The sequence below is a fragment of the Crocodylus siamensis genome, chromosome 1 (assembly GCF_052110815.1).
Source record: "Crocodylus siamensis isolate JL-2025a chromosome 1, ASM5211081v1, whole genome shotgun sequence".
NCBI lineage: Eukaryota > Metazoa > Chordata > Crocodylia > Crocodylidae > Crocodylus > Crocodylus siamensis.
Window position 1 is genome coordinate 126362524 of NC_143395.1, and position 27010 is coordinate 126389533.

General features: G+C 41.3%; 1 protein-coding gene across 1 annotated transcript in view; it reads left to right on the forward strand.

The window, feature by feature from the left end:
• IGF2R (insulin like growth factor 2 receptor) overlaps positions 1 to 27010 on the forward strand; it is a 97960-nt gene that overhangs the window by 26718 nt on the left and 44232 nt on the right. The window contains exons 9-28 of the mRNA XM_090042409.1: positions 179 to 359; positions 1400 to 1503; positions 3598 to 3762; positions 4058 to 4198; positions 4626 to 4772; positions 6649 to 6786; positions 7275 to 7422; positions 10434 to 10611; positions 11603 to 11718; positions 12183 to 12345; positions 14060 to 14239; positions 15420 to 15521; positions 16597 to 16698; positions 17264 to 17435; positions 19004 to 19168; positions 20918 to 21061; positions 21801 to 21979; positions 22728 to 22815; positions 24072 to 24278; positions 25144 to 25274. Coding sequence (XP_089898535.1) covers positions 179 to 359; positions 1400 to 1503; positions 3598 to 3762; positions 4058 to 4198; positions 4626 to 4772; positions 6649 to 6786; positions 7275 to 7422; positions 10434 to 10611; positions 11603 to 11718; positions 12183 to 12345; positions 14060 to 14239; positions 15420 to 15521; positions 16597 to 16698; positions 17264 to 17435; positions 19004 to 19168; positions 20918 to 21061; positions 21801 to 21979; positions 22728 to 22815; positions 24072 to 24278; positions 25144 to 25274 — 2951 coding nt within the window. The remainder of the gene's footprint in view (positions 1 to 178; positions 360 to 1399; positions 1504 to 3597; positions 3763 to 4057; positions 4199 to 4625; positions 4773 to 6648; positions 6787 to 7274; positions 7423 to 10433; positions 10612 to 11602; positions 11719 to 12182; positions 12346 to 14059; positions 14240 to 15419; positions 15522 to 16596; positions 16699 to 17263; positions 17436 to 19003; positions 19169 to 20917; positions 21062 to 21800; positions 21980 to 22727; positions 22816 to 24071; positions 24279 to 25143; positions 25275 to 27010) is intronic.

Consider the following 27010-nt stretch of genomic DNA (forward strand, 5'->3'; position numbering starts at 1 on the left):
AATTGATGTTGTTTCAGGCCAGTTGCTGATGGCCAGAAATGGAGCTTTGGGATAGCTTCTGGTGTGTAGGCATTTGGGACTGAAATACTGATGCAAGTACCACTGATCTGCTTCTAGCACCTGTTCCAGGCCATTGTTTTGCTAGAACACTGAATTTTTTTCTTTCCTTGTTTCTTAGGTTATGTCACACCTTATATGGCCAAAGATGAGAAAGAAGAGTATTACTATTACTTGAATGTATGTGGGAAAACCACTGCAGGAAACTGCCGGGATAATGGAGCATATGTTTCATCTTGCCAGGTGAAATCTTCTGATTACCAACAAAAAGTAGCAGGAAGATTTGAGAACCAAACCCTTAGGTGAGTAAAGAATTCCCTACACATACTTGAGTCATACTAAATCACTACATAAATACTCAGTGTGGAAGAGTAAATGATATCTGATAGAAAGTGACTCTTCTGTATTTTAAGATTTGTACATTAATGTCATGAATAGTAACTAATGCATCCATTAGGAAAATTAGTTGTTTCTGTGACTTTGTTTAAATGTAAAAGCTATGAGTGCTGTGCCAGACTAGTGACCATGGGGTTTTCAAGCAAGCATTAAAGTGGCTCTCCAGAGATGGGAGTGTGAAGTATTTTTATTTTTAGCCTGTAAGAGTTTCACTGGCAATATAGCATCAGAATCTTGTCGGTGCTAAATTGTGTAGAATAAAGAATACACAAGGGAATTTGCTGGGGGTGATTCACCTTTGCTCTTCAAATGTACCTTTTGTCACAGGGTTCTTTTATTAGTGTGTGGAAGGAGTCTTGACTTCTTATGTAAAGATAAAAATGCAAAGGCCACTTGAATAAAAACAATTTTACATGAGAGAGGCCATTTTTCCAATAAATATAGTATAGGACATACTTTAAGGGGAAAAAAGTATTGCTCTTAGCAGACATGATGGTTTATTTTGTAGGTAAATGATATTGAACTAATTATTTTTATTTTAATTTTTTTCTGGACAAGATGAAATCTGGCTATTGAATGAAGTGTGGAACTTGGGACTCTTTCTACTGCTGTAACATCTTGTGTTAATTTTATAGCTGTGCAAACTGGAATGCAAGATGCAAGGGACTCAAAGTAGACATTATTGCTCAGTATTTTTTTCTGAATATGTATACAGCAAAGCTCCTGAATTATGATTTATGCAATCATTTGGTAGTGCAAGACAAGGAGTTAGGCTTTTGCTGTAGTGGAAACCTCAGTTAGTGCCAAGTCACAGCTTCTTTTCCTGTAATGAAAGAAACAGTTGTTGAATTGCATGAGCTGGATCTCCGTTAGTTGTGGGCAAAATGATAGTTATGTCTGACAATGCCTTTTTATAATGCCAATCTAAATCTTCGGTTTCTGTTAGGTATTCAGATGGGGACCTCACTTTGACTTATCCAAATGGTGATGCATGCAGCTCTGGCTTTCAGCGGATGACTGTTATAAACTTTGAATGCAATGAAACAGCAAGTGAGTATTTGGCTTCAGTTACTCTAAGGTGCTTTTGCAGATCCTGTGCATAATTTGGGTAGTTAACTATTTAAACTGAATAGCGTAGTGACTTTGGATTAATTCCCCTTGCACTTTGCTGTGAGTAGTGAGACCTGTCTCCAGTAGAGGAGTAAATGTGCTGTCTTGGTCATCATAACATACCAAGGAAAGAAAGAAGGAGTGAGAGCTCATTACTTACTATTTAATCTTCAAACAGAGAAGGATGTTTCACTGCCAGCTATGAAAATAGTTTGCATGACTCTAATGAATCTCATGGTTTTGGAACTGATCTCTTTTGGCGAAACAACTGCTTGAGTGGATGAAGGGAATACTGTGTATATAGCACATCTGGACTTCAGCAAGGTGTTTGACAAGGTCCTGCACCACCTTCTCAAACAAACAAATTTGGAGAAATGTAAGCTAGATAAAACTGCTACAAGGTGGATGGATAACTGGCTCAATAGCTGCAAACAAAGGCTAATTATTAACGGGTCCATGTCAGAATGGCTGGAGGTTTTGAGTAGAGTTCCACAAGGGTCTGTCCTGGGCCTGGTGCTCTTTCATTGTATTTTATTAATGATTTGGATGCTAGCATAGAAAGCTTCTTGAGTAAGTTTTCAGATGATAGGAAACTGGGAAGGACTGTGAACACATTCAGAAAAATCTTGACAGATCTTGAGCTAGAGCTAACAGGATGAAGTACAATGTGGATAAATGCAAGATGTTACACTTTGGAAGAATAATTAAAAACACATTTAATAAAATGGGTGACATCTGGTTGGACGGCAGCACTATGGAAGAGGACTTGGGAGTCTTGGTAGATTATAGACTCAGTATTACTGCAGTGTGGTGCAGCCACATGAAAGGTTAATGTGGTTTGGGGACAGAAGTATTAGGTGCTAAACATGGAAGGTGATAGTGGCTCTCCACTTGGCACTGGCAGTTCTGGGCTCCGCATTTTAAAAAGGATGGGAAGAAGTTAGAGAGGGTGTAGAGGCAGGCAATGAAGTTGAGTAAAGGTCTTGGAAGGCAAGTCATGTGAGGAGAGGCTGAAGGAGGTAGGCATGTTGAGCTTGTACAAAAAGGGGATGCAAGAAAGGACATGATGGCAGTCTTCAAAATACTTGAAGGGCTGCCATAAAGAAGGGGGAAACGCACCTTTTCTTTCTTGCTGCAGAGTGGAGAATGTGGACCAATGGCTTGAAATTATGGGAAAGTAGGTTTAGATTGCATAAATTTAGATTGGAAAAATTTCTTCACAGTTAGAGTAGTTAGGCAGTGGAAGAGACTGCCTAGGGAAGTTGTAGACTTTTCATCACTGGAGGTCTTCAAGAAGTTGGACAGCCACTAGTTTAGGGATGATCTAGGTGTAGTTATGCTTATGTTCTACTGTGGGTATTTCCCATACTTCTGGGCTTTGCTGGTTGCCCCCTTCTGACCTTCCTATGACATTTCAGGGTGTTTTAAGCTTTCCTCAGAGACAGTGGGTATTGGCTACAGCCAAGGCTTGGGATTTTCTAGGGACCAAAGCCAGAACTTCCTGGCTAGAGGGTCTTGCCCCTCAGCTCAGGGTGAGGCTGACTTGCCATATTTGTGGTCTGGAAGGAATTTTACCCCATGGTCAGATTGTTATGGATTGTGGGGGGTTTTGCCTTCCTGTGTAATGGAGGGTGTGGTCCTCCTACCCAGGATATTTAAAATATATATTGACAATATTTCTTAGAAGCAGGGCATTGACTGCTGTGGTTCCTCGCTTTACCTGTGGCAGGTTAGGGTGTTAGGTCAGTGTTGTCATGGTTGATGGTAGTCTTGTGTAGAGCTTTAAATTATGGGTTTATAGAGGATGGTTTGGCTAGGGCTGATCCTGCCTTAGGCAGGGGGTTGGACTAGATGACCTGTGGGGTCTTGTCTAGCCCCAGGTCTCTCTGATTCTATGACTGCAGCCTTGGAAGCTTCTACTACCATACAGGACTGAGTGCCTTTCATGTCTACTACTACTCTTCTCTCAAGCTCCAAGCTATTAAACTTAACTTTTCTCCATCTTTATCAAGCTTTTTATCTTTCTGATTGAAGGTAATGATGGTAAAGGGGCTCCAGTGTTCACTGGTGAAGTGGACTGCACATATTTCTTCACCTGGGATACGAAATATGCCTGTGTAAAAGAGAAGGAAGATATCCTTTGCCGAGTTGCTGATAAGAAGAAACGATACGACTTGTCACCTCTCACTCGCAGTTCAGGTAAAATGGTGCAAACCACTGTCTTTCTCTTGAACTGGTTACTCTTGATGGTAATATAGTGCATGATTGCCACTTCTCTACTGTCAGTTGCTTAAGCTCACATCACAGTTTTAATGTGGCCTGTTGCTATTATGGGTGTTTTTATAACAGACATTTTAGGTTCCTTCTAAAGAACCTTTAACAAGGAACTGATTTCTAAAAGTGCGCTAGCCCTGACTACTCCTTTTAACTTTTCAAGGTGTTTGGTGACTTTGTTTCTTCATGTTGCATCTAAAACAAAATCTCTTAATCCCAGAGTCAGCCCAGAATTGGGAAGCTGTGGATAGCAGTCTTACAGAAGCAGAGAAGAAACGCTACTACATCAATGTCTGTCATAAAGTGCTTAAGAAAGGGGGAGCACTTGGCTGCCCAGATGATGCGGCCAGCTGCTCTGTTGGTGAGTGAACGATTCTGAAGCTGTAAATGCTTGTGAAATTGCTCCAGGAGATAGCCTCCCTGCAGGTGCTTGTGTAATGCTAACATAGGCATGAAAGTAGTGCTTGTGTATTCCAGGTCTGTAGGGGTTGGAGGAGGCGATGCTTTCATTTCCTGTCCACAGAGGCCTAAGAGAGAAATAGTTGAAATCCACAGTTTTTAACTTCTACTGAAGGACTAATTCTTCTTGGCTGATAGTCCTGTCACACTCTATTAGACTTGTTGACAGTGCTTTTGACATGTAACAACTGAAACTTCCTCTATGTTGTTTCCCTTCCTGCCCCGCCCCCCCGCCACCAACATCAGCACAGATTTCTAACTGACATTCTGGCTTAAAGTTCCCTAAACTAGAACAAAGCTTATAATGTGTTTCTTTTCCCCCACTTCAGATAAACAAAACAAGGTTAAAAATCTTGGGACGTTTATGTCGTCTCCCCAAAAAGTTGGAGAGAGTATTCAGCTTGTTTACCAGAATGGCGACAGTTGTTTGAGTGACAAGAAAATCAAAACTGTCATAACGCTTGTGTGCAAGCCAGGTGAGAATACTGCCCACTCTTCTCTCCCTCTCCCCTCTCCTCCCCACTCCCAAAGTTTTGTGTCAAAAGGAGCATAATGTGTTCTGAGTCTTAATAATGGAAGTCAATATTAAACATGGAACATGAGCAGAATGTGAGTTATTTAATGTACAAACATGAAGGGGGTGGCTGGTGCAGTGTTTAGGGGGCTAGACAGGGTGATCCTGAGGCTAGTTACCATAAGCCTCTCCCCAAACTTCCTTTCTGACACCTGGGTCACTTGCCACCTCCCCTCACAATAGCTAAAATACAACTGAAGCAGAATGTAGGTTCTGAAGTCCAAGAGGGTTTGTCCTCAACCCAGCTCCATCTTTACCCACACCATAAGCCTGAAGGTCAGTGGGTATAGATGTTTTGCCAATAAAATTCCTTAGGGCTGTGGCTAGAAAGAAGGCCACCTTGGTGGGGCAGAGGAGCTTTGCACCAATTGTGTTCCTTTGCACAGAGTTCATTGCAAAGCCTCACAGCCAAAGGCACCTTCATTCAAAGACATACCCAAAAAGGAGATGTAATACTTGTCTGTCTTCTAATAATTCGGAAAACAGGAAATGGGAGACCTGGGTCCTATGCCCTCCTCAGCCTCAGGAGGGTGTTCAAAAAATGCATCTCCCCAGCAAAACACTTTGATCATAAAATCATAGAAAACTACGTTTGGAAGGGACCTCAGGAGGTCATGTAGTCCAACCCCATGATCAGACTAGAGACTGGGCTCTGTGAGGGCAATGTGTCATTCATCCTTTTGAATATAGGCTGTTCTGTATTAAGGGATGCAGTAATGATCTGGATTGAGGGGGAGCCATGAGACTTCTAAATAAGTAGTTCTCAACTTGGGGTGCTCTGGGAGTGTTACTGCAACCAGATGAAACTACCCTTTGAAGCAGAGCTAGACTGGGAAGGGCTATGGAAGGAGCTGCCAACATTAAGGTTATCTGAAAAACGTGAACAGACATGTAGGTAGGGGGAAACTGTTCTGCATAAATCTTTTTGGAAGAGCCATGTATGACTGGACCAGGAAAGGATATGACAGGACTAGGTGCTGCTGCCACAGTATTTCCTGGTCTGACACTGCATGAAACACATAGGGCAGAACCCCAGTTGAAAACTACTTAGAAAAGCTCAGGCATCCCAACAGTGGTTCTCGACTGGGGTGCCACCAAACTTGGGGGTGCCCCGACTCTAAAAAGGTTGGGAACCACTGTTTTAAAGACTGGACCAGTGGGCTGCTAAGGGTTAAGATTGGGGTTCTGCTGGTTATATATAAAGTCCCTTGAGCAGGAAATAGTTCCCTCCCCATCCCCTACCCCTCTCACATGAAGAGGAAAAGCTAATCTAACTGGGGTGTACCACTAATTTTAAAAGGTCATGCAGTTCCCAGTCTCCTCTGGGTTAAACTGTGCTCTTATTTCTGTTTTATTGTTGGGGAGGGAAACCTGTTCTGTTTGAGCATAGTAAGTTTTCAACAGTGCAGTTCCAGCACTTGGAGCAATATTAACATTTGTATGATATTGTGGGAGATGCCCTAGATTTAGAATTTCCCTAGACTTTTATGCCTATAGCTGGGTCACATTTTTTGCTTGGGTTGGGGGAGATGTGTCGGTGTCCATGCATCGTAGATCTTGGAAAAATACGAAATGGGTGGATGCTTATTCAGACTGAAAGCATTTTTAATTTGGTCTGGTTGAAGTGGCATTGCAAGTTATGGAGTACAGTATCTGTTCATTCATTAAGTTGGTTCCAGTGGGGATGCGGGAAACTTTGGGTTTTTTTGAGTTTGTTATTAAGGATGGCATGTCTTGAATGAATGACAGTTCAACGTATCACCTTCTCTTGATGCCAGGTGATCTAGAAAGTGCTCCTGTCCTAATATCTGAAAATGATGATGAATGTTTGTATGAATTCAAGTGGCATACTGCTGCTGCATGTGTCCTATCTAAAACAGAAGGAGACAACTGCAGAGTCTCTGATTCTCAGGCTGGTATGTATACAACATTGAGGATAACTGGATTTGACGTTTTTATTAGGTAATAGCATTCAAGCTATATGGACTACATGTAGCTTGTTCAAAAATCTATTTTGCACTTAAAAATGGAGTTAAACATTCTTGGCCTAGTGTATTGACACTCTTAAGTTGGGGGCCTGATGCACAAAGCCAACACCAAATTGTTCGTTTTCTTATTTGCGTATGCAGCTAATCTACTTAGTTTTGGTACATCTAGTCCAGGTTTGTTTTCAGCTTTGAAAAATATGACTGGATTACTGTTGTAATAATTCCTTGAACAGAATATATAATAAATTTGGATAAAATTGTAGAAAAACTGCTAAGCCAAGCTAAAAATGAACAACTGCTCTAGCTGTACAATACATGTGTTTGCATGCTTAGTTTTGAATACAAGTCAAGGCTTCAAAAAGGGAAAAGAGAGAGTAAACTGTACTCAGAAGTTATTTTTGTTCACGCCTATGTAGGATTTTCTTTTGACTTGTCACCATTGACCAAGAAAAGTGGGAGCTATATTGTTCGTACCCCTGATTATGACTTCTACATAAATATTTGTGGCAGTGTACCACAGGAACCATGTCCAGCAGAATCTGCAGCATGTCAAGTATCAAAAAGGCAAGTATCTTCAGCTGCCTCTAATCCTGTAATGCAAGTTCAGTTTACATCTGCAATGCATTATGTGCAGTCTCTGCCTTCATTTTGGGATAACCATTGCAAAGCTAATGTTAAATTTCAGCAGGCTCTAAATGGGTGAAGTGTTGTATTTTGTATATAACATTTTGATTGCAGGAGGAGGTGGGAAATCACTTTAGAGGTTTGATTTGAGACAGGAACTTGTATGCTACATCATTCACCTTTTTGTACACTTTCCAAGCTCTTTAAAATTTTGTCTTCTCACTCTGAACGCAAGGATATTCTAGGGCTTTGCTGCCTTGATGGTCAGGAAACTCTGAACTTCCTGCCTCTTAAAAATTATGAACAGCTTTTATACTCCTTTTGCTGCTGGTAGTGTTGTCATTAACGCAGCTCTTCTTCCCCTTTTTTAGTGTTTACTTGTTCATACACCTTGAGTAATTGCCCATTCTCGGTCACTATTAAGCTAAAAGATAAGCTTTCCATTTCCCTTAATAATTCTAGTTGTCCTTTGCACTTGTCATGATAGGCCTCAGAAATCAAAACAACAGGTTTGTAGAGTTGCATGTAATATACCAGGTGAAGTCTAGTCAGTAACTTGTACAATAGCATGAATACTTCCTACCATTATAGAATCATAGAAAATGTGGGTTGAAGGGACCTCAAGAGGTCAGCTAGTCCAACCCCCTGCTCAAAGCAGAACCATCCCCAACGAGATCATCCTAGCCAGGGCTTTGTCAAGCTGGGCCTTAAAAACCTCCAAGGATGGAGATTCCACCAGTTCTCAGTAACCTGTTCCAGTGCTTCACCCCCCTCCTAGTGAGAGTTTTACCTAATATCCAACCTAAACCTCCTTTGCTGCAACTTGGCACTGTTGCTGCTTGTTTACAGAGAACAGTCTAGCTCCATCCTCTTTGGAACCAATCTTCAGGTAGTTGAAGGCTGCTACTAAATCCCGCCCCCCCCCCCCCATAGTCTTCTCTTCTGCAGTGTAAATAAACTCAGTTCCCTCAGCCTCTGCTTATAAGTTTTATGTGCCCTAGTCCCCAAACCATTTTCATTGCTTTCTGCTGGACTGTCTCCAACTTGTCCACATCCTCTCTAGTGTGGGGGTGAGGCAAAACTGGACACTACTCCAGATGTGGCCTCACCTGAGCAGAGTAATTACTTCCCTCAATCTGCTGGCAACACTCCTACTAATACAGTCCAGTATGCCATTAGCCTTCCTGGCAACAAGGGCACACTGCTGATGTGTTTCCATCTTATTGTCCACTGTAACCCCCAGGTTTTCTGCGGAGCTGCTGCTTAATCAGTCAGTTCCCAGGCTGTAGCGGTGCATGGGGTTCTTCCTTCCTAAGTGCGGGATTTTGCCCTTGTCTTTGAACCCTACAAGATTTCTTTTGGCCCAGTCCTTCAATTTGTCTAGGTCACTCTGAATCCTAGCTGTATCCTCCAGTGTATCTACTAATCCCTCCAGCTTGGTGTCATCCATGAACTTGCTGAGGGTGCAGTCTATCTCATCCAGATCCTTAATGAAGATATTGAGCAAAACCAGCCACGGGACCAAGCCCTGGGGCACTCCACTCAATACTGGCTGCCAGCTAGACATAGAGACATTATTAGCTATTGAGTCTGACAATCCAGCCAGCTTTCTCTCCACCTTACAGTCCACTTTTCCAGCCGATACTTCCTCAGCTTATTTGCAAGAATGTTGTGGGAGGTGGTAACAAAAGCCTTGTTTAAGTCAAGGTATATTATGTCCACTGCTTTCCCCACATCTGCAGAACCAGTTATCTCATTGTAGAAGGCAATCAGGTTGGTCAGGCCTGACTTGCGCTTGGTGAATCCATGTCGACTGTTCTTAATTTACCACCTTCTCCAAGTGCTTAGAAATAGATTCTGTGAGGATCTGCTCTGACTTTTCCAGGGACTAAAGTGAGGCTTACTGGTCCATAATTCCCTGGATCCTCCTTCTTCCCTTCCTTAAAAATGGGCACTATATTTGCCCTTTTTCCAATTGTCTGGGACCTCTCCCAATCGCCATGACTTTTCAGAGATAATGGTCAGTGGCTCTGCAGTCGCATCAACCAACTCTCTCAACACCCTTGGATGCGTTGCATCCAGCCCCATGGACTTGTACGTGCTCAGCTTTTCTAAGTAGTCCCTAACCTGTTCTTTCACCACTGAGGGCTGATCACCTTCTCCACAACCTGTGCTGCCTGGTGCAGTAGTTTGGGAGCTGGCCTGTGAAGACTAAGGCAAAAAAGGCATTGAGTACTTTTAGCCTTTTCCTCCTCATCTGTCACTAGGTTGCCTCCCCCTTCAGTAAGGGATCTATACTTTCCCTGACGTTCCTGTTGCTGATAGCATACTTGTAGAAACCCTTCTTGTTACCCTTGTCTTCACTATCCAGCAGTCATGTCAAACTTGACTTCTAGTCCTGAGAAGTATATTTCCTCTGGACCTTAAGACACAGTGGGCACATCTACACTTTAATTGTGTAGGTTTAGTACCTGTAATAATAGGTACCTGTAATGACAGGTGCTAACTTAATGTGCTGTAATTGGTGCTACCATGCATTAGCATAGATGAAAGTGTTTTAGTGATGCTACTGCTCTCTAGATAGCACATTAGCACAGGCTTTGCCTGCCCTGCTAATCCACAGTAGATCTAGTCTACTGCACTTAAAGCATCTCGTGTAGATGTGCCCAGTGAAACCTGTATTATAATTAGATCTCAGAGAAGAGCTAGCCATTAAAGGATACAGATTATATGGTCTGCCTAACCTAATGCCAGTGTGGCTTTTGATCAGTTTTGTGAAATAAGCTTCCCTGTAGCATATGTTTTTAAATGTTACATTACATTACATTACTGTTTGCTTCTATATGTTCATAATACCTTTTTCCCTAGTCTGTTAGTGTATCATAGGATTTGACTTAAGATGAGACTAAGTGAATTTTAAGCAGTATGGTATCTTTTTTTTTCATCATCAGCAACAGAGATGCATGGAGTCTTGGAGTGCTCAGTTCCAAACTTTCATATTATGATGGAATGATTCAGCTGACCTACAAAAATGGTACACCTTACAACAATGAGAATCAGACTCCACGTTCTACCCTTATAACTTTTCTGTGTGATCGTGAAGCTGGAATAGGTCAACCTGAATACCAGGTAGGAACTTCCAGATGAAAGTGAGGGGGTAGAAAACTCCCTGAAGCTCCATCTTTAGACTCTTAACTGCATTGAACTGGTACTAATTGAGCTCTTGGCAGCTGTGGGGAAGCTTCTGGCAAAAAGTGGTTAATTACTCTTTTTGGAGCATCTGTTTTGTTAGTCATGATCTTGGTAGTCACAAAGCCTGTTTTATTCTGGATCACAGGGTGTCCTGGATCTGACTTGAATATATTGCCTTTGCCATTGTAGTTTCACCTGAATTAAAGTGGTCTTCACTATCCAGCAGCTGAGGAAGAATGCTGCATTGCAGCAACTAATAAAGCTGCTTGCAGGAGGGGTTGGCAGTTTTTTGAGTGGTGAGCTGAAATGTAGTTTGGGCAGGGGTGGGCAAAATGCAGCCCATGTGGTGGATGCGGCCTGTCGGGCATTTCTGTCTGGCCCGCGGGGTACCTGAAAAAAAAAAAAAAATTTAGAAAATTAATATTAATCTGCCCTTGGCTGCCTGTCATGTGACCCTCTATGGCTTGCCAAAACTCAGTAAGTGGCCCTCTGCCCAAAATAATTGCCCACCGCTGCGTTTGGGTCATAGCAGGCTGGTGCTTTTGACTTGGATGCTACTGCCACTTCTCTGCTGCCCAGTTGCTGCATGTGTGACCTCCTGATTTATTGTGTGCAGACTGGATGGGGCCTTCAAACTGTAGATTGCCAACCCATAGCTTACAGGAGTTAAAATACTATGCTACTCTAACAAGTGTTACAAGATGTTAAACTAGAGAAAAAACAGTTTTTGATAAATGAGCATGGAAATGTGCCATGGGATACTTAAAAAGTGAACCTGCAAATCTGCAGCCTTAGATGAGATCATAGACTGGATATTCCCAGTACATAGGGGAATGTAGCTCTGTTAACAAGACTTAACAGGCATCTGATTTTTAAAAGTTAAGACAATGCTGCTAACTCTTTTTCACACTTTGTATTCCAATGATAGAAAGAAGACCTTTACACATACAACTTTAAGTGGTACACTGAACATGCCTGTCCAGAGATGCCATTGGAGTGCATTGTTACTGATCCCACCACCATGCAACAATATGATTTGTCAAGGTAAGAAAAAAGTAAATAGCACTAGGTCAAAGAGCACAGCCTGTAGTTTGAAGCAACCTCCTGCTAATAATAGTACTTTAAATCAGATCGGCCTTTCTGTCTGTATAGATAATGTTAGAAGTGCCTAAATTGATGTCTTACTATCAAACTGCAAAGGGTCATGCAACATGAAGAAAAAAACTTACACCTTTGAGGGAGACATGTGCCATCATAAGCTGACTTGGTTTTTATTGGGCTGGTTTTGGTAACAAATGTGTGTGTTTTATTTTTTTTTTTAACCTGGGAAAAGACACGGTGCAGTAGACAATATTTTAGGAGCGAAGTACGTGTTTTCATTGTGATATCTAGGAGATGACAGTTACTTAATTGCTACCTCTGCAGTGGTTACAGGATGGGTTTTGCTTGCCTCTTGGTTTGCTTTCTCTTTTTAAGAGAAATATGCTGCAACTTTCACTTTAATGCAGGCTATCAAAATCTGAAAAAAGAGGTGAAAACTGGTATGCCATGGACAATTCTCAGCCAAACCAGCGCAGGAAATACTACATAAATATCTGTCGGCCCTTGATTCCGGTTCCAGGATGTGATCGACATGCTTCAGTGTGTCAAATGAAGTATGAAAGAGATTATGTGAGTAATTTTATTGACCCACCTTCTCGTAGGAAGTGGGGTGAGGAGTAGGGGAGAACTCTTGCATATAGTTTAAATATCAAGTTTGTCCTTTTTTCTAGTTACCTATGCAGAAGGAGAAAGTGAATGACCTGTAGAGTCATAATTACTAGCATAAACACTAACTGAATCTTCCAGTAAAAACACTGTTTTTGTATCTCTATTGTTTGGACAATAGATTGGTTTTAATACAGTATATGGACTCATAAGGGTAAGCAACTGGAGTAAAGGAATATAAACTGAGCATCAGAGAAACGTTCTTATTTTAAACCGCTGATATATTTTCTCAGCCTTTAGTCTTTTGTTCCTGTTTTTGTTTACCACCCTTTCCTTGTAAACTTCTAATTGCAGCCAAAAATGGTAAACATTATAGGGATGCATATTCCCCTACGTTGAGGTGGTACCGACAGTCCAGAGGTGGTACCTTTTAACTCTTCCCCAGTGATTAGAAGCTTCCTTTTTTTTTCCTTTCTCCCTTCTCAAAATCTTAAATTTCACAGTGCCTTGCAAATAAGATCCTATGGCGGTGTTTTTTTGTTTGGGGGGGGTGGCATTTTGAATGGGTTTAAGGTGGTTGGGTTGCTGTATTTCTTGTCCATAATCTACTCGAGGAACAGCAAGAATACTTAAAGAAGAGCTAGAGGTGCTAAATTCTTACAGGATGTTGCATCACCCTTGTTTCTTGTCAAATCATCATAGAGGTTCTTACTTCAGGAAGGTGGTGAAGATTTTAGAATCCACAAATGCTGACAGTGATCACATACAACAATGTCATAAATAGTTACATTGCAGTAGTAAATCCTTTATGTAGCTGACTTTGATTTCAATGTTTCTGCAAGATCCAGCCTACCTATGTAATAGGGAAAGACCTTGTAAACATTTTTTTTTAGTGACCTCATAACTTCAGCAGTGGCTACTTTCTGAGAGGAGCTGTTTTAGTTCTTGATTCTGTCTGTTTCTTATCCAAACTACCATAGATTCATTTAGGAATTTCATTATTGCTGTAGCCTTGTATTTGGACTTATAAATATATGGAAGTTAACTGCTACTGATTCAGTTTGACCATCTGCCTGCCAGTCACTAATTCTACGAACTGGTAGTCTCTACACAGTCTAATACAGAAAAAACCTTCCTCTTCCATGTAAAGATAGAAAACCAGTGAGGAAACTGACAAAATAGGTATTGACATCAGTCTCTAATTGATAGTAATATTGCAGAAGACTTTTCTGCATTGATGGTAAGAAAAGTCCAGTGAGTGATACCTTGGGAATGCTTACCCTGTTACCAGATGTGCGGGAGTCTTGGCAAATGGGTGCTAAAACTGTTTGTGCAATAAATTAGCTGACAAATCGGGGGTGTTCAAGTTTTGGGTAGCTTCTTACAGACAACTTTTTTTAAACTCGAGTATGAGTAGATTACATATTTTGGCTGGACTATAAATATTGTTGCTTTCATGGAGGTTAGCAGTGATAGTTAAAGGTATTTTTTTTAACCTCTTACTTGCTATTTCACAATTAACTACTAATTTTTCTCACAAAATTATGTTTTTGGAATGTAATACTGGCAGGATGAGCAGGATGATTGATTCTTGTAGCTGAAAGAAGCTTGATCATTTAGTGAACCTTCAATTGAAACTGACTTTTGTGTTTTTTGTTTTGTTTTTTTTCTGTTTTAGGATTCTATTTCTGAAGTCCCTTCCATTAGTAACCTGGGAGTTGCTAGCAAAGGACTCATAATTGAAAGACCTGGTCGAGTTCTTTTAACCTACACAGGTGGTTCTGTGTGCATCAATGCTGATGGACAGAATATGTCCTATACAACTGTAATCCATTTCACCTGCTCCGAAGGCACTCTTGTAAGGATGGAAACTTTTCCTGTTTCATAGTGAATATGCAAAGGATAGTGTAATATATTACATATTTAACAATTAGAAGATCATGACCCTGATCTTGATTCAGCATTCCAGATGGGACCGTATCTGACATATGATAATCTGTGGAGGCTTAAACATGTAACCCCTCGATCTTAAATTCGTGCATATACATTGTACACTTCTCCTGCAACCATGCAGGAGATGGATACAATCATAAGGAGGAAGCTTGTGCATGTTAAGACAAACAGACTTCAGACTTACTGCATCTGTCTAAAACAGACTTCTCGCTTTTGTATCAAGACTTTATAGTTAACTGTGTGCCCCAGTGTTATGCACCCAAACTTCTTTTGCTTTCAAGACAAAAAGTTTAGAATAGTGCCATTTTTCTTGCATGTGCACACTATTTAGGAGCAGAGCCTGGATCACCTAAAGCTGCTTTTTCCCCCTTGCTGGGTAACTGGCAGAAACTGCTCTTAATCATTTTTCTTGCATATAATGTGCAGCTCACTTTTTCAGAATCCAGTTGCTGAAAATTGTTATAGGCAGGAAAATGGGTTATTTAGTCTAGACTTTTTTTCTTGTTGTACCCAAGCACTTATCCTATATTGTATGACTTTTGAGATTTTAACATCTTGCGTGCTTTGTATCTTGATACAAGAGGCTTGGTAAGAATTTTTGTATGGATGTTGGCATCTGTTCTGAACAGTTTTACTTCCATCCATGGGATTGGATCCATAAGGCTCTCGGTGTAAACTTCTGAATACTTATGGCATACTTCATTTCCTTCTAGAACTTTATGACTTCACCCAGCATTCCTAATGGCTGTTTAGTTTTCAGAATATGTTGTTAGTAAATTCTGAAACATTCAACTAGTCAGACTAATGCATCTCTAGGCCATTTGTTACTGCTGTTCTTCTAATACAGATGGCTATTCCTTCTTTTCTATTGTCAGAATAGGTACCCTACATTTTAAAGTATTCGGTAAGGCTTGGGGTGCGGGGGTAGGCAAGGAAAGTGCATGTAACAGTGCCTCTCTTTAACGGGGATCCTGACTCTATTACTGAGGTTTTGTTCCAAGCTTTTAAAAGACTGATCTCCAAGAATAAGAATGTTTTTGAAATTAGTATTCATCCAAAAACTCCTTTGCAATTTGTATTTCCAGAGTAGCAGCCCAAGGTTTATTGATGACCGAGAATGTGTGGTCACCTTCCTGTGGGAAACAGAAGCTGCATGTCCAGTTAAAACAACAAAAGATGAAACTCAGGTAAGGCAAGAGGAGGGGGTGGTATTTGTGGTTTGCTTTCATGTTCTTTACACTTCTTTCCTGTTCCTTAAAACCTTCATTAGTCACCATTTTGCAAGAAACATTTAATATTATAAAGTCCATTTAGAGAGAGAATAAAAAAACCCCTAGATTTTAATGTAAAGTCCCATCTCCTTGTGGCATGGCTGCTGTAATGGAAAGAAAGACAGTCTTGCTTCAGACCAGTGGTACTCAAAATTCTGGCTTTGTGGACCAGATGGCAGGGGGCTTGTCCATGGGCTGGATTGGGCCCTGTAGCGCCCCTGTTTAGCCCCATCTGCCTGTGGCCCTGCAGTCCTGCGTACTCCTTCTAGCATGCAGGGCTACACTCTGACCTGCAGGGTTTCCATGGCACTGTAAATTTGGCAGTAGAGGAATGGTGCCAGCACTCCCCTACCACCAAATTTTCAGACTCATGGGAAGCCCTGCAGGTGGGGGTTGAGCACTCCTGCTGTAGTGCCACAAATGTGATAGTAGTTGCCATGCTGGTCAGGTTTTGGCTTCACTACTGAGGCTACCAGCTAATTACCGAATGGAATAAGCCTAGCAACTTGTACCATGGTCATTTGTGCAGTTAAAAAACCAAGTTGTATGAATAGAGCACTCATTTCACACAGAAGCAATGAAAGCTTGAGCCCTCTGGATTTTACCCAGGAATCTGATTGAATTCAGAGTGGGGAAATCTTTTAATGTCCTCTTAATAATTCTCTGCAACTCTCTGCTCCTTCACCTGTTTCCATTCTTACTCTTTAGGCTTCTTTTTCAGAGCATAGTTACATAGTACCAACATGCTATCGGTGTGAAAACAATAAATGGCCAGCTATCCTTGTGCAGTACTTGAAAAACAAAAATAGACTGCTCCAGCTAACAGCAGCAGTAGGAGCTGGTTTGTGCTTCTCGTACCTTAAATATATTTGCAAAGCTGTTAATTCTGAGTGTGTGATTCCTGACTCTCATAATTTTGTGGTTGTTTGAATGTCCAGATTTTTCTTAACCAGTTGCTTTCTGCATCTCCTGTCCCCTAATGTCTTTACAGTCCTGTTCTGTGAGAGATCCAAACAGTGGCTTTCTATTCAACCTGCAATCTCTGGCTTCAGAAAAAGGATATAAAGCCAGTGGAACTGGGAAGAGCTATATGGTAAATGGGCGGGGGGGAATCTATCTATATCTGTTGATCGATCAATCAGTTACTTTTCAGGGTAATGCTTGTCTTTTCTAGTCTTACCTGATAGGCTCAGTAGTCAAATTTTCTGTTTATCCTTTATGGTAACGTAAGGACATGGGTTAGTCTGACAGCACTGTGCTTTTGCCTGGGAGTGGAAGGCAATTTGGTAACTTCAGTAGCTAGAGAAAAAAAGATTGAGGAAATAATCAAACTGACAGATGTTGAACTTCAGAATAGCAACAACAGAACAGTAGAAACGATTTAGTTAGAAATGCAGCAAAAATGTGACTTTTACATTATGCGGGTAGAATACCTCTCCTTTTTCTTGAGGTGTGATGCCATATATTGAGACCAATCTCCACATGCAGACATTGAAATGTATGCACTTACAAATGTAAGTTGGAATTGCTGCAAATGCAGATTGGGGATTGAATTATCTTGTAGAGTCCGAATTCTCATGAGGACCAGAAGACTTATTTTCTTAGGATGTGTTTGGAATATCAGGCAAATTAACATTGTGTGCCTCCTCAAACATTAGCTAAATATTTGTGGGCCAGCACCGGATTGTGGTAATATCAATGGAAAACCAGCTGCTGGATGTGAAATGGATCTAAAATCAGTAAGGACAGTGGAATTGGATAAAACCCTTCGTCTGTCTACTGAAGGACTTCTCACTCTCACCTACAAAGGCCCTCTTGTTGCAGCATCAGGTGAGTTCAACCTATGCTACAGTTCTGAGGCTCCATATTAGTTTTATAAACTGCTCTCATTCCAGGCCTGTTTATGCAGCAAAAAGTTAGTTGCCATTTGACTGGGGGAGTGGGGGGGAAATCATGAACTCCAGCAGGAAAAATCTTTCATGCTGTAAGCTTTGCATGGAGACTTCTGCCACTTTTTTTGTGGAAGAACCAAAAAAATCCCCCTCCAAAACAAAAAGTGACAATTCAGTCAGTATTGACTAAAAATAAAAATAGGGAGGGAAAAACACCAAAAGCCACTTTTAAAGGGAAGCTGTTTTGATTTTTCTCCATTTTATCTCCACAACTTATCCATACTGGAAAGCTCTTTTGAGGAGGAGTTTGTTTTGTTATTTTAAAAAAACAAACTTCTGGGGAAAAACAAAGAAAACAGGTAAATTAACTAAGTTTGGGATTAGAATTTTTTCTGGAGTCTTTTTTTTTTTAATGATTTCAAATGAACTGTAGTCTTTATTTGGAAGGGTGTCATATAAATTATTGAATAGGACATCTCATGTACTGACAACTTTTGATACTCAAACTATTTCATAACAGAAAATATACTGTATTTAGGGCTAAGAAAACTAGTGCCTGAAATTCTGGAGCCCAGGCTTGGTGCATTTCATATGTGATGAAGTTTCTTATTCCTTAAGGAAGGAGGACTGGTGGGAAGAGATTGTGGTTGTTAGCTGTAAGCATTTATAAAGTATGAACAGGGGGCTTTCAACCCTTTTTTCATTTGTTGACTTCTTTGGAAATTTTGAATGGAAGTGCAGACCCCTTTGAATTGTAAGTGTGGGTATTCATGTACTTTTTGATTGATTGATCATGGTCATCTTTTGGGGTTCCCATAACTATAGTCTGCAGGCCCCCAGAGGTCTGTGGACCTCAGGTTGAAAACTTGTGTAGACTATTGAACCAGTTGCACCAGTCAGATCTTGAGGAAAGAAGATGACTTCACAACAAATCAGCTTGAAATGCAGTACCCGTTAGTACCTGAATTAAAGCTGATGCATGCAAATGCTAAAACTCTAACTTTGCACTTGAATGTGACGGCTGCTAGCTGCCTTTCAGTTTAACTGCAGGCTAGGAGCAGATGCATGAGAAGTACCACCCATGGGTGACTCAACCAAACACTTGTAAGTTGTGTGAAGCAATATATTTGGGTCTGTCCATGTCCCTGGTTCTCAAATCTCTGGATATCAGTAAAGTAGGATTTGAATTGTAAGGTGGCACCTAACGTTGCTGAGCAAGCGATAGTCATTCCGAATGAACAACCTCCAGTTGTGAAATGGAAGTGGAAAGCTTAATCCCAATGTGAAATGTAACGATCAAGTGGGAGACATTGGCGCTGAAGTGACAGTGTTGCATTAGGACTTCTGTAATTTAAAAGCTGGAAATCTTGGCTTAGAACCTTAATAGAGGCAGCAGTAAAGAGTTTCTGTCCACAGAAACATGAGGCCGTTCTTTTTTTCTGAAAAATAACTTCTGAGACTTAATGTAACAAATGGGATATACGTAACTTCCTTTCTTTCATCCAGGAACTTCAGATACATTCACAATAACTTTCATTTGTAATGGCTCCTACCCTGGTGAACTCAGATTTGTACGTGAAGAAACCAGCATTTTGAAAATCCATCATACTTTCTTTGAGTTCTACACAGCCTTAGCCTGTACCCCTGCTCCAGTAGACTGTCAGGTTACTGGTAAGTATGTAAAGCCCATCAGTTCAATGAAATGCAAATGTTAACGTACGTTAACTCAATGGTGTAGACTTCTGTGGGAGATGAGTGTATTTTGGGGTAGTATAAAAAATGTTGAACTGATCTGGCTTGACTTTGCAGGTTTCTGTTCTGTGAATTCTGTGGAGGTGCTTTCTAATCTCTTGCTTGGAGATGGTACTAATTTGTATGAAAAATAGTTTTAAAAAGTTATACGGTGCTTAACTATACATCCTGATAAAATGTTGATGGTGGACTTGGGAGGACTAAGGGATGTTCTAAGGATATAGAATCACGGTTTTACTAACCTAAAGCTTTGTGAACTGTTATACTTTTTCCCACTAGCGTAACTGCATCTCATTGATTTGCCAAACTATGCAAATATAAACTGAATATACATTCATGGTGTTGGGTGTAGCTTGAGGCTATTTTGCCATATAACAATAGGATGTTGGTTTCTTTTTGGAGTTGTTAAACATGCAGACATTCTGGGAACCTCTAAATATGAAAAATTTATTGATTCCTTTGTTTAGTCTGGCATAAAGAAGCTCTTTAGCTTCAATTATGGGTGACTTTGGAGAAGGGGATAATGGCATCTTTCTAAAGTTACCCTCCAGAATAGAGTAAAATAGCTAATTCACATGCCTGAGTAGTACTGAAGGAGCAAGAAGGGATCAACTGCTGCTCAGAAGCCTGAAAAAGAGCCCACTATTGTGTAGCATGCTCTGAGGAGATGAAAGGCATTAATTCTTGAACAGTACTCTCCAACCTCTCTGCCTGGCCCCCGCTGGCAAGATCCAGGGGCACATGCTCCCCATGCTGTCCTGGACTGTGTGCCTATGCCCCCCGAATGAGCTGCCTGGGGCTCTGTCCCTCCCTGTGCTGGCTGTGCAGGCACTGCCCAGCCCCACTTTCTACTTCACAGCTGCTGCTGCAGCTGCCTTGTGTTTGGGGAGACACCTCCCTCCCCGCCAATCTGTGCAGCAGAGGCAGCTGCAGAGGCAGTGCTCCTGCACAGGAGCAGCCCAATGCCAGGTGTGGGCAGGGGACAAGGTACAGCTCGGGCAGCGGGATGCAAATGGTGTTGGGCTGCTCCTGGGCCAGCTGTAATGGGGCTTGGGGTGCAAAGCCCAGCCCGCAGGAGCAGCTGCCTCTGCTGCACACGGTTGGGGGTGGGGGGGCACATGCCTCCCCGGGGCCTCCCTCGGTGCACACAGTAGCGGGAGTCTGTTGTTTGCCCTGCCCTCCGCGCCAGACAAGCCACCCTGGCTTGATCCTCGCACTACTCCCCTGGCCAGGCCCCACTCACTTTACGGGCTGCACCTGCCTCTGCTATGCTCTGTCCCTGACTGAGGGGGCCTCGATCTGACCCCTTCTCCTTCCCTCCCCCACTGACTGACCTGCTGGGCTGAAGGTGGGGTGGGGTGGGGCAGGCATGTATGAGCGTGCACACACTCAGCACCCCCAGCCCATGACAGACTGCAGGAGGCTCCTGGATTGACCACTTGGTGACCACTGTTCTAGAAGAAAGTTAAGAACTAACTAGGATTTGCCAGTGGATCATATCAGATTTTGAATATACCAGACTTGTTAGCTGTCACCTTTAAACATGCTGTTCTTCAGTTTACTCCAGAAAAGTACATTTAGAAGCTATGCCAGTCCCAAAATTTGATGTAATGAGGTGCTAAAGTAATACTTCTATCCTCTCAACTGTACATCCCTTTTTTTTTCCAGATCTTGCTGGCAATGAGTATGATCTAAGTGACTTGAGCAAGGAACATGAGCCCTGGATTGCTGTAGATACTTCAAAAAATGCAAAAACAAGAACATTCTATTTGAATGTTTGCAAGCCTTTACCTTATGGGCCTGGATGTCCTGGTAAGCTGATAGTGAGACACCCACCATTTCCTACCTTGTTGTTGGAGCAGGAGCTGCCTTGTGACAATTCTGTGGCATTAGGCATTTTATGGAGTCTCTTAGAATTGCATCTTAAAACTTTTATGTGGGGTCAGATTTTATGTAGGTCTAGATAAGCTGTAGGAAAGTAGTACAAACATACCTTGTGAATTGGAGCAGCCTTCTTTCATTAGGGTTAACTTAAGCAGGATTCTTCAGCATCCTGAGAAGCCTGCAAGGGTTTTCAGCAGATGAGTGCCTCTGAATGGGCAGTCCTGGATGCTAACTTGCTTGACGATTTAATAAGAATAGAGTTTAAGCTCTCTAGTAAATACTGAAGCCCTGAATGAGACGGAATCATTATCTGTCATTCCTTGTTTCAATTTTGCAAAAGCAGAATGCACTGGTTTTGTTTGCTGTAACATAGAATAAAAACAGTCGCTTACAAATAGTTCAAGGAATTTGACCAAACTCTGAAGGTGCTTTCTTACAGTTTACAATCTAGAAAACTAAAGCTAATAACGTTCTGTTGCTTCAGGGCTTAAAAGTATGGGAAAAGGCCTGAACTGTTCATCAGATCAGTTCCCTGTCACATGGTGCTTTATAGTGTGGAAGCTACTGTACTTTTTGATTGACTTTGCTACAATGTTTTTAATGATTGCACAAGTGGAGTTGTTTTGGTAACAGTACTGCAGGTTCAGCGTGTCTTCTGTTCCTGCAGGGGGAGCAGTAGGCTCCTGTGTAAAGTATGCTGATAGAAGCCAGAACCTTGGTATTATTCAGATAAGTCCTCAAGTTGCCACTGGTGGATCTCTTAGTATTATTTACTTAAATGGTGATGTATGCAAAGATAAGCAGCGATATTCGACGCGGATCATCTTTCAGTGCGACCAAACCATAGTAAGTTTCTGCGCTGAAGACTAATGAAACTGAAACCCTGTAATAGATTGGTCATAGGTACTTGACTTAAATTCTTCTGGACAAGTTGGGGGGAGGGAAGGATGTGGATTAGGTCTTCTATACCCTAGAACACTGATTCTCAAGTAGGGTGCCACAGGACCTTAGGGTTCCTTGAGATCCTTTCCAAGGATGCTATGAGGTGCCACAGTGTTAGTAAAACAGTCACAAGATTAAGCCCAGAGATTTCAAATACAGGTCCTTTAGATGTGGTCTTTCTGAGCTCTTTACATCAGATGCACACCGTTCTTTCTTTTTGCTAGGCAAATAGCGTGAAAACTAGAGTAGGCATTTTCTGGGGTGCCTTAAGTCTTCTGGGGGGGGTGGGGGGCGGTGTCTCAAGTCTAAAAGGTTGAGCACCACTGCCCTGCAACAAAGAAACTAGTTGGGTCAGGGGAGAAAGGAGGTTAAAAATCACTTTTTAAACTATCCTTTGCAAAACTGAACTCTCATAATGTTAATGGGTTTTTGCCTGTGGAATAGATTCATGAAAGATAAACTTACTGACATTTAGGTGTGTGCCTGTGCTTTCAGAATTAGAGTTCAGAAATGCAGAGGTAGACAAAGAATTTAAGAATGGTTTTAAAAATTAAGCCATCCTCACTTTCTGTTTAACCAAAAAGTGACCCTGAGTAACTTTTTCAAATTGGTCATAAACTCCCTGGTCCCTCCCATTTTTTGTTTTTTGTAGGGATCACCAGTGTTTGAGGAGGAGGATGGCTGTGAATTTGTATTTATCTGGAGAACTCTGGCTGCCTGTCCCCTTCACAGAGCAGAAGGCAAGAACTGGGATGTGGGGGTGGGGAGGGGGAGGAGCTGTTTGAACATCAGATTTTTCTGCATTACATTCACGTGTTTCTTGATTCCATAACCGAGATCACCCTTCAGTGCGAGTTTTTACTAAATGGTTTGGTTTATTGAATGTTAGGAAAAAAACCAACAACTTGCCTGTACTAGTTGCAGTGAGGACAGAATAAAATTAATACTCAGCTTGTTTTACTGTGGTTCAGTATTGTTCTAATCTGTCTAGTAAAACTACTTCCTTTGCTAGTAAATATTGGTACCTGCTTATTTCAAGATTCGATGTTAAGTTCAGCCTCACTAAAATGCCTACACAGACTCTACCATTATTATTCTATACATTTTTAATTTTTAAATTGCAAACTGTGTAAGTCAACATAATTCTACCTATCAAAGCTAAAAGAGTTATTCCTGTTGAGGAGCTGGACCTTTTAATTTTTTTTAATCCACATTAGCTTTAGTAGCTCTAGCTTCTGTTTAGAGCATATCAAACATGGGAATTGCTAGGTTAAACACATTAACCATTTTGGGGGTGGGGGAGTTGGTTTGTTTGTTTTATCCAGTATCCAGCTTGGCACCAGAGGCTTAGAGGAGGATTTAGGAACGTGGTACCAGGTCAATGAGGAATGATTTTGCCCCCCCCCCCAAAGACACACACTCTACTCTCCTTCTTTGTTACTTCAAAATTTCAGTGTTTACACCTTAAAGATTAATCAGTTCTTGGTGACGAGTCAACCAGGGAACACTGTAGTATTTGATGGCCAGCGTCTAGCCATGATGAAAACGAAGCACTTCCTTCTGCCTCTCATTTATTTTTTTAAACTCTGTTTGCTACCTTGGTGTGCTGCTTGCTACACTGGTCTACTTGAATACTGCTTTAAGAGGACATGTCACAAGCTGTGGTTTGACAAGTAATCAAAGACATGATTACAGTTCCATGTTTTTTCTTTAAAAAAAAACAAAAGCTCCAGAAGGACAAAACTATTGAGTGTCTATTTAAGCTATCAGTAAAGATGAATTTCTTTGACTGATGGCCTTACAGTGGTACTAGTAAGTACTCTGGAGTTCTTGCATGTAATTTCAATTCAGAATATTGCCTAATAACCATCATTCCTTGTGGTGATTTTACTCTGTGTGGTTGTTGTGTGTTTTTAAATCTAAGTACTTATCCTGTCACTTGTGTATATAGCTGTGCTGAGTTTATTTGTAGCTGACCTATCGTTCTGTTTTCAAGGTGATAAATGTCAGGTGACAGATCCAAGATATGGTTATGTATACAATCTGAAACCTCTTTCTGTGAAGGATATGAAAGTGAGTACGGATGAATACGACTACTATTTCAGAGTCTGTGGCACGATAGCAGAACCATGCAAGTCAGTGGATCATACAGTATCCTCATGCCAAGTAAAGAAGACAAACTCAACATTTAGAAAAATAGCAGGTATAGTAATTCTTGAGTTTAGGAGAAAAGCTAAAAACCACAAGTGCAAATTTCCATGGCATTATAGTTTCCCCCCCTCTCTAGATGAAGAACTTGGTATAAACTAATGAAACTTTGCAAATTAGTGTGTAAGTGAGAATATATTAACTAGCTATCCTTCAAGCTGTTTTAATGATGCCACAAAGTCTGACAAACTAAAGTATATGTGCTGCTGCTGAGCTTTCTGTGGGATATGCACTGCAGTGAATCAGTAGTTCAGCTCATGAATGCTGCCTTGCTGTAAGTGGGGAAGGAACTGAATCTGGTGTCGTCTTGCACTGCTTTGGAGGTCTTCGTTGGCTAATATGTAAAGTGGCACTGAATTTTAGTCCCTGGAGGAGTGCATCCCAGTTTTTTACTGGAGGGAGGGCTGTTCTTAGATTGACAGTTCTTCGAGAGTGTTGGGGTAGGGGTGAGGTGTTGGTTATACTTGGTTAAAATGGCACGGAAGTTGATAGCAACACTTTCATTATGGTGGGGGGGGGGCAAGACTGTGTACATATTACCTTCTAATAATTATTATGTTTTAATAATTAAGGTTTTGCAGAAGAGCATGAGGTGCATAGTTTGGCAGTCTATAGGTGATTTTTCCCTTCAAAACTAAAGATCTAAGTAGTGTTGCTTTGCAAACTGGGCATCAAAAGTGTGCAACTTAGCTGTTGTTATCTGAGGTGGTCAGAGCAGGAATCGGTCTTCCAACTAATTTCTCTAGCCTACTCTGTCACTGGATTGCCAGATATATCAGCTAGATTTTTGTGGATTAACTTTTTTCACTGCTTGAATTCAAAAGTTTTAGTTAAATTAACTTTTGTATCTAATATAACAGGATTGTACAATGAAAAGCTGACGTTTGAAAATGGACTGATAAAGATTAACTACACCAGTGGGGAGAGATGCCACAAAATATATGAGCGATCAACTACTATATTGTTCTACTGTGACAACAGTGCTCTGGAGGTTAGTATGTACAGGAAAGGCAGTATCATTTGACAACTTTAGAAGTTTCACTTGAAACAAGGGAACAGTTAAGGATAAGAGAAACTGGAAGGAACCTATAGTTGTTTGAAAAGTGCAGTTGAAGGACCAGGGATGCTGTGCGAGAACTTCTTTCTTTGTGTCCTAACAGTCAGGATAAATGTTTTTAGGTTGATATCTTGGACAGGGGACAGATAAGCTGTTTTGTAGCACTCTAAATAACAGGTACAGACATTCACAGCTGAAGTACTTGAAAGGCCAAGGGATGTGTTAGGATTCTTGCTCTCCATCCCTGTGATGGAAGATCACTGCTTCTGTATGCCCCTTGCCGTTTTGAAACTTGTTGGAGGTAGAAGGGAATTTGTGTGTGCATGGCTCTGCAGCACTCAGATTTGGAGTGTTTTCAATGGGTATCTGTCAATGTCTTCAGCTGCTACAGCTTAAATGAAAAGTAAAACAAGTAGTCTCTGACCTGAGGCACCCAAGAAAAGCAGCAGCACTTGGAGAACTGCTGTGAGTAAAATAGTTCAATCCTAAGTCTTCTTCAACTAGTTTTGAAGGAATACCAAGAAGGGTCCCACTCTGAAAGAGGGAATAACTGAATTATTAAGAGTAGACTGCAAGGCAGGGTAGCCAATAGTTTATCCTCACAGAAAAGCAGGCATTTTTAAGGCTTTGTTAAATTTCCACAAAATTTTACAAGTTTAGAAAAGCATAATCTTAAACACTTTAAAACTTTAAAATCACACTTCATTTGGGTGGATTAAGGTAACACATTTAGAGTTGGACCAGTTGAAAGTTATATAGAACAAAGCTTTGAACTTCTTTATTCAGCTTGAGTTGTGTAGAACAACTATATTGGTTGCTGTAAGTCAGAAATCTCTGGATTAAATAAATTGCAGCGCTTATGCCAAGATGTCGAAAATCAAGCTCTAGCTTTTGTTAAAGGAAGCCGAATGCTTGTTTTGAAGCAGATGGATGCATTTCTTTTACGTGGATACAAGGTCCCCATTATAAGAGAATGTCGGGACTATTTAGTGTTCACAAGCGCATGCTGTCAGCAAACAGTGAAAAGGGGCCAGAGTTCTCAGCTGTGAGCAGATGAAGCTGAGGATATCTTTGTGATAGTGAACCTCACCCTTCCTTGGGCATTAGTTAGTATACACTTGAAACCATTTTGAAAGAGATGCACATGCCTCTCTTCCCTCCCCCCAGAGTTTTCCTGGTAGAACTGCTGATTTCTTTGAAACTACTTGCCTTTGATTTAAGCTTCTTAGCTCACAAAAAATTATTACTACATCATGTTTCTACAGCCCAGTCTTTCAAAAACTGGGTCTGCGTAATACATTAATTATATCTGCTTCCCCCCTGTTCCCCCTAAATAGGTTATCTTCCCTCAAATGTAAGCAGCTTGCTTTTGCACAGGGCACTGTATTGTGTCTCTGCCCCTTCTCCCCTTTACCTTCTGTGGGATGAAGGTAGATATCCTACACCTGACCCAGCCCCTGCTTGCAGAGCAGCGGTGGGTTCTAGATTTGCTGCTTTCTGCTCCCATGTGGGCCTGGGCAGGCAACCTGCAATGGCTTTATCCATTCTGATCCCTGTTTTTAAAGAATTGATGGCTATTATGCCCTTGTTTCCCTGCCCCAACCTCTCAATCCCCGAAGGTTTTTAACTCCTTTCCCAGGGTAACATTGCACCTACCTGAGGCATGTAGA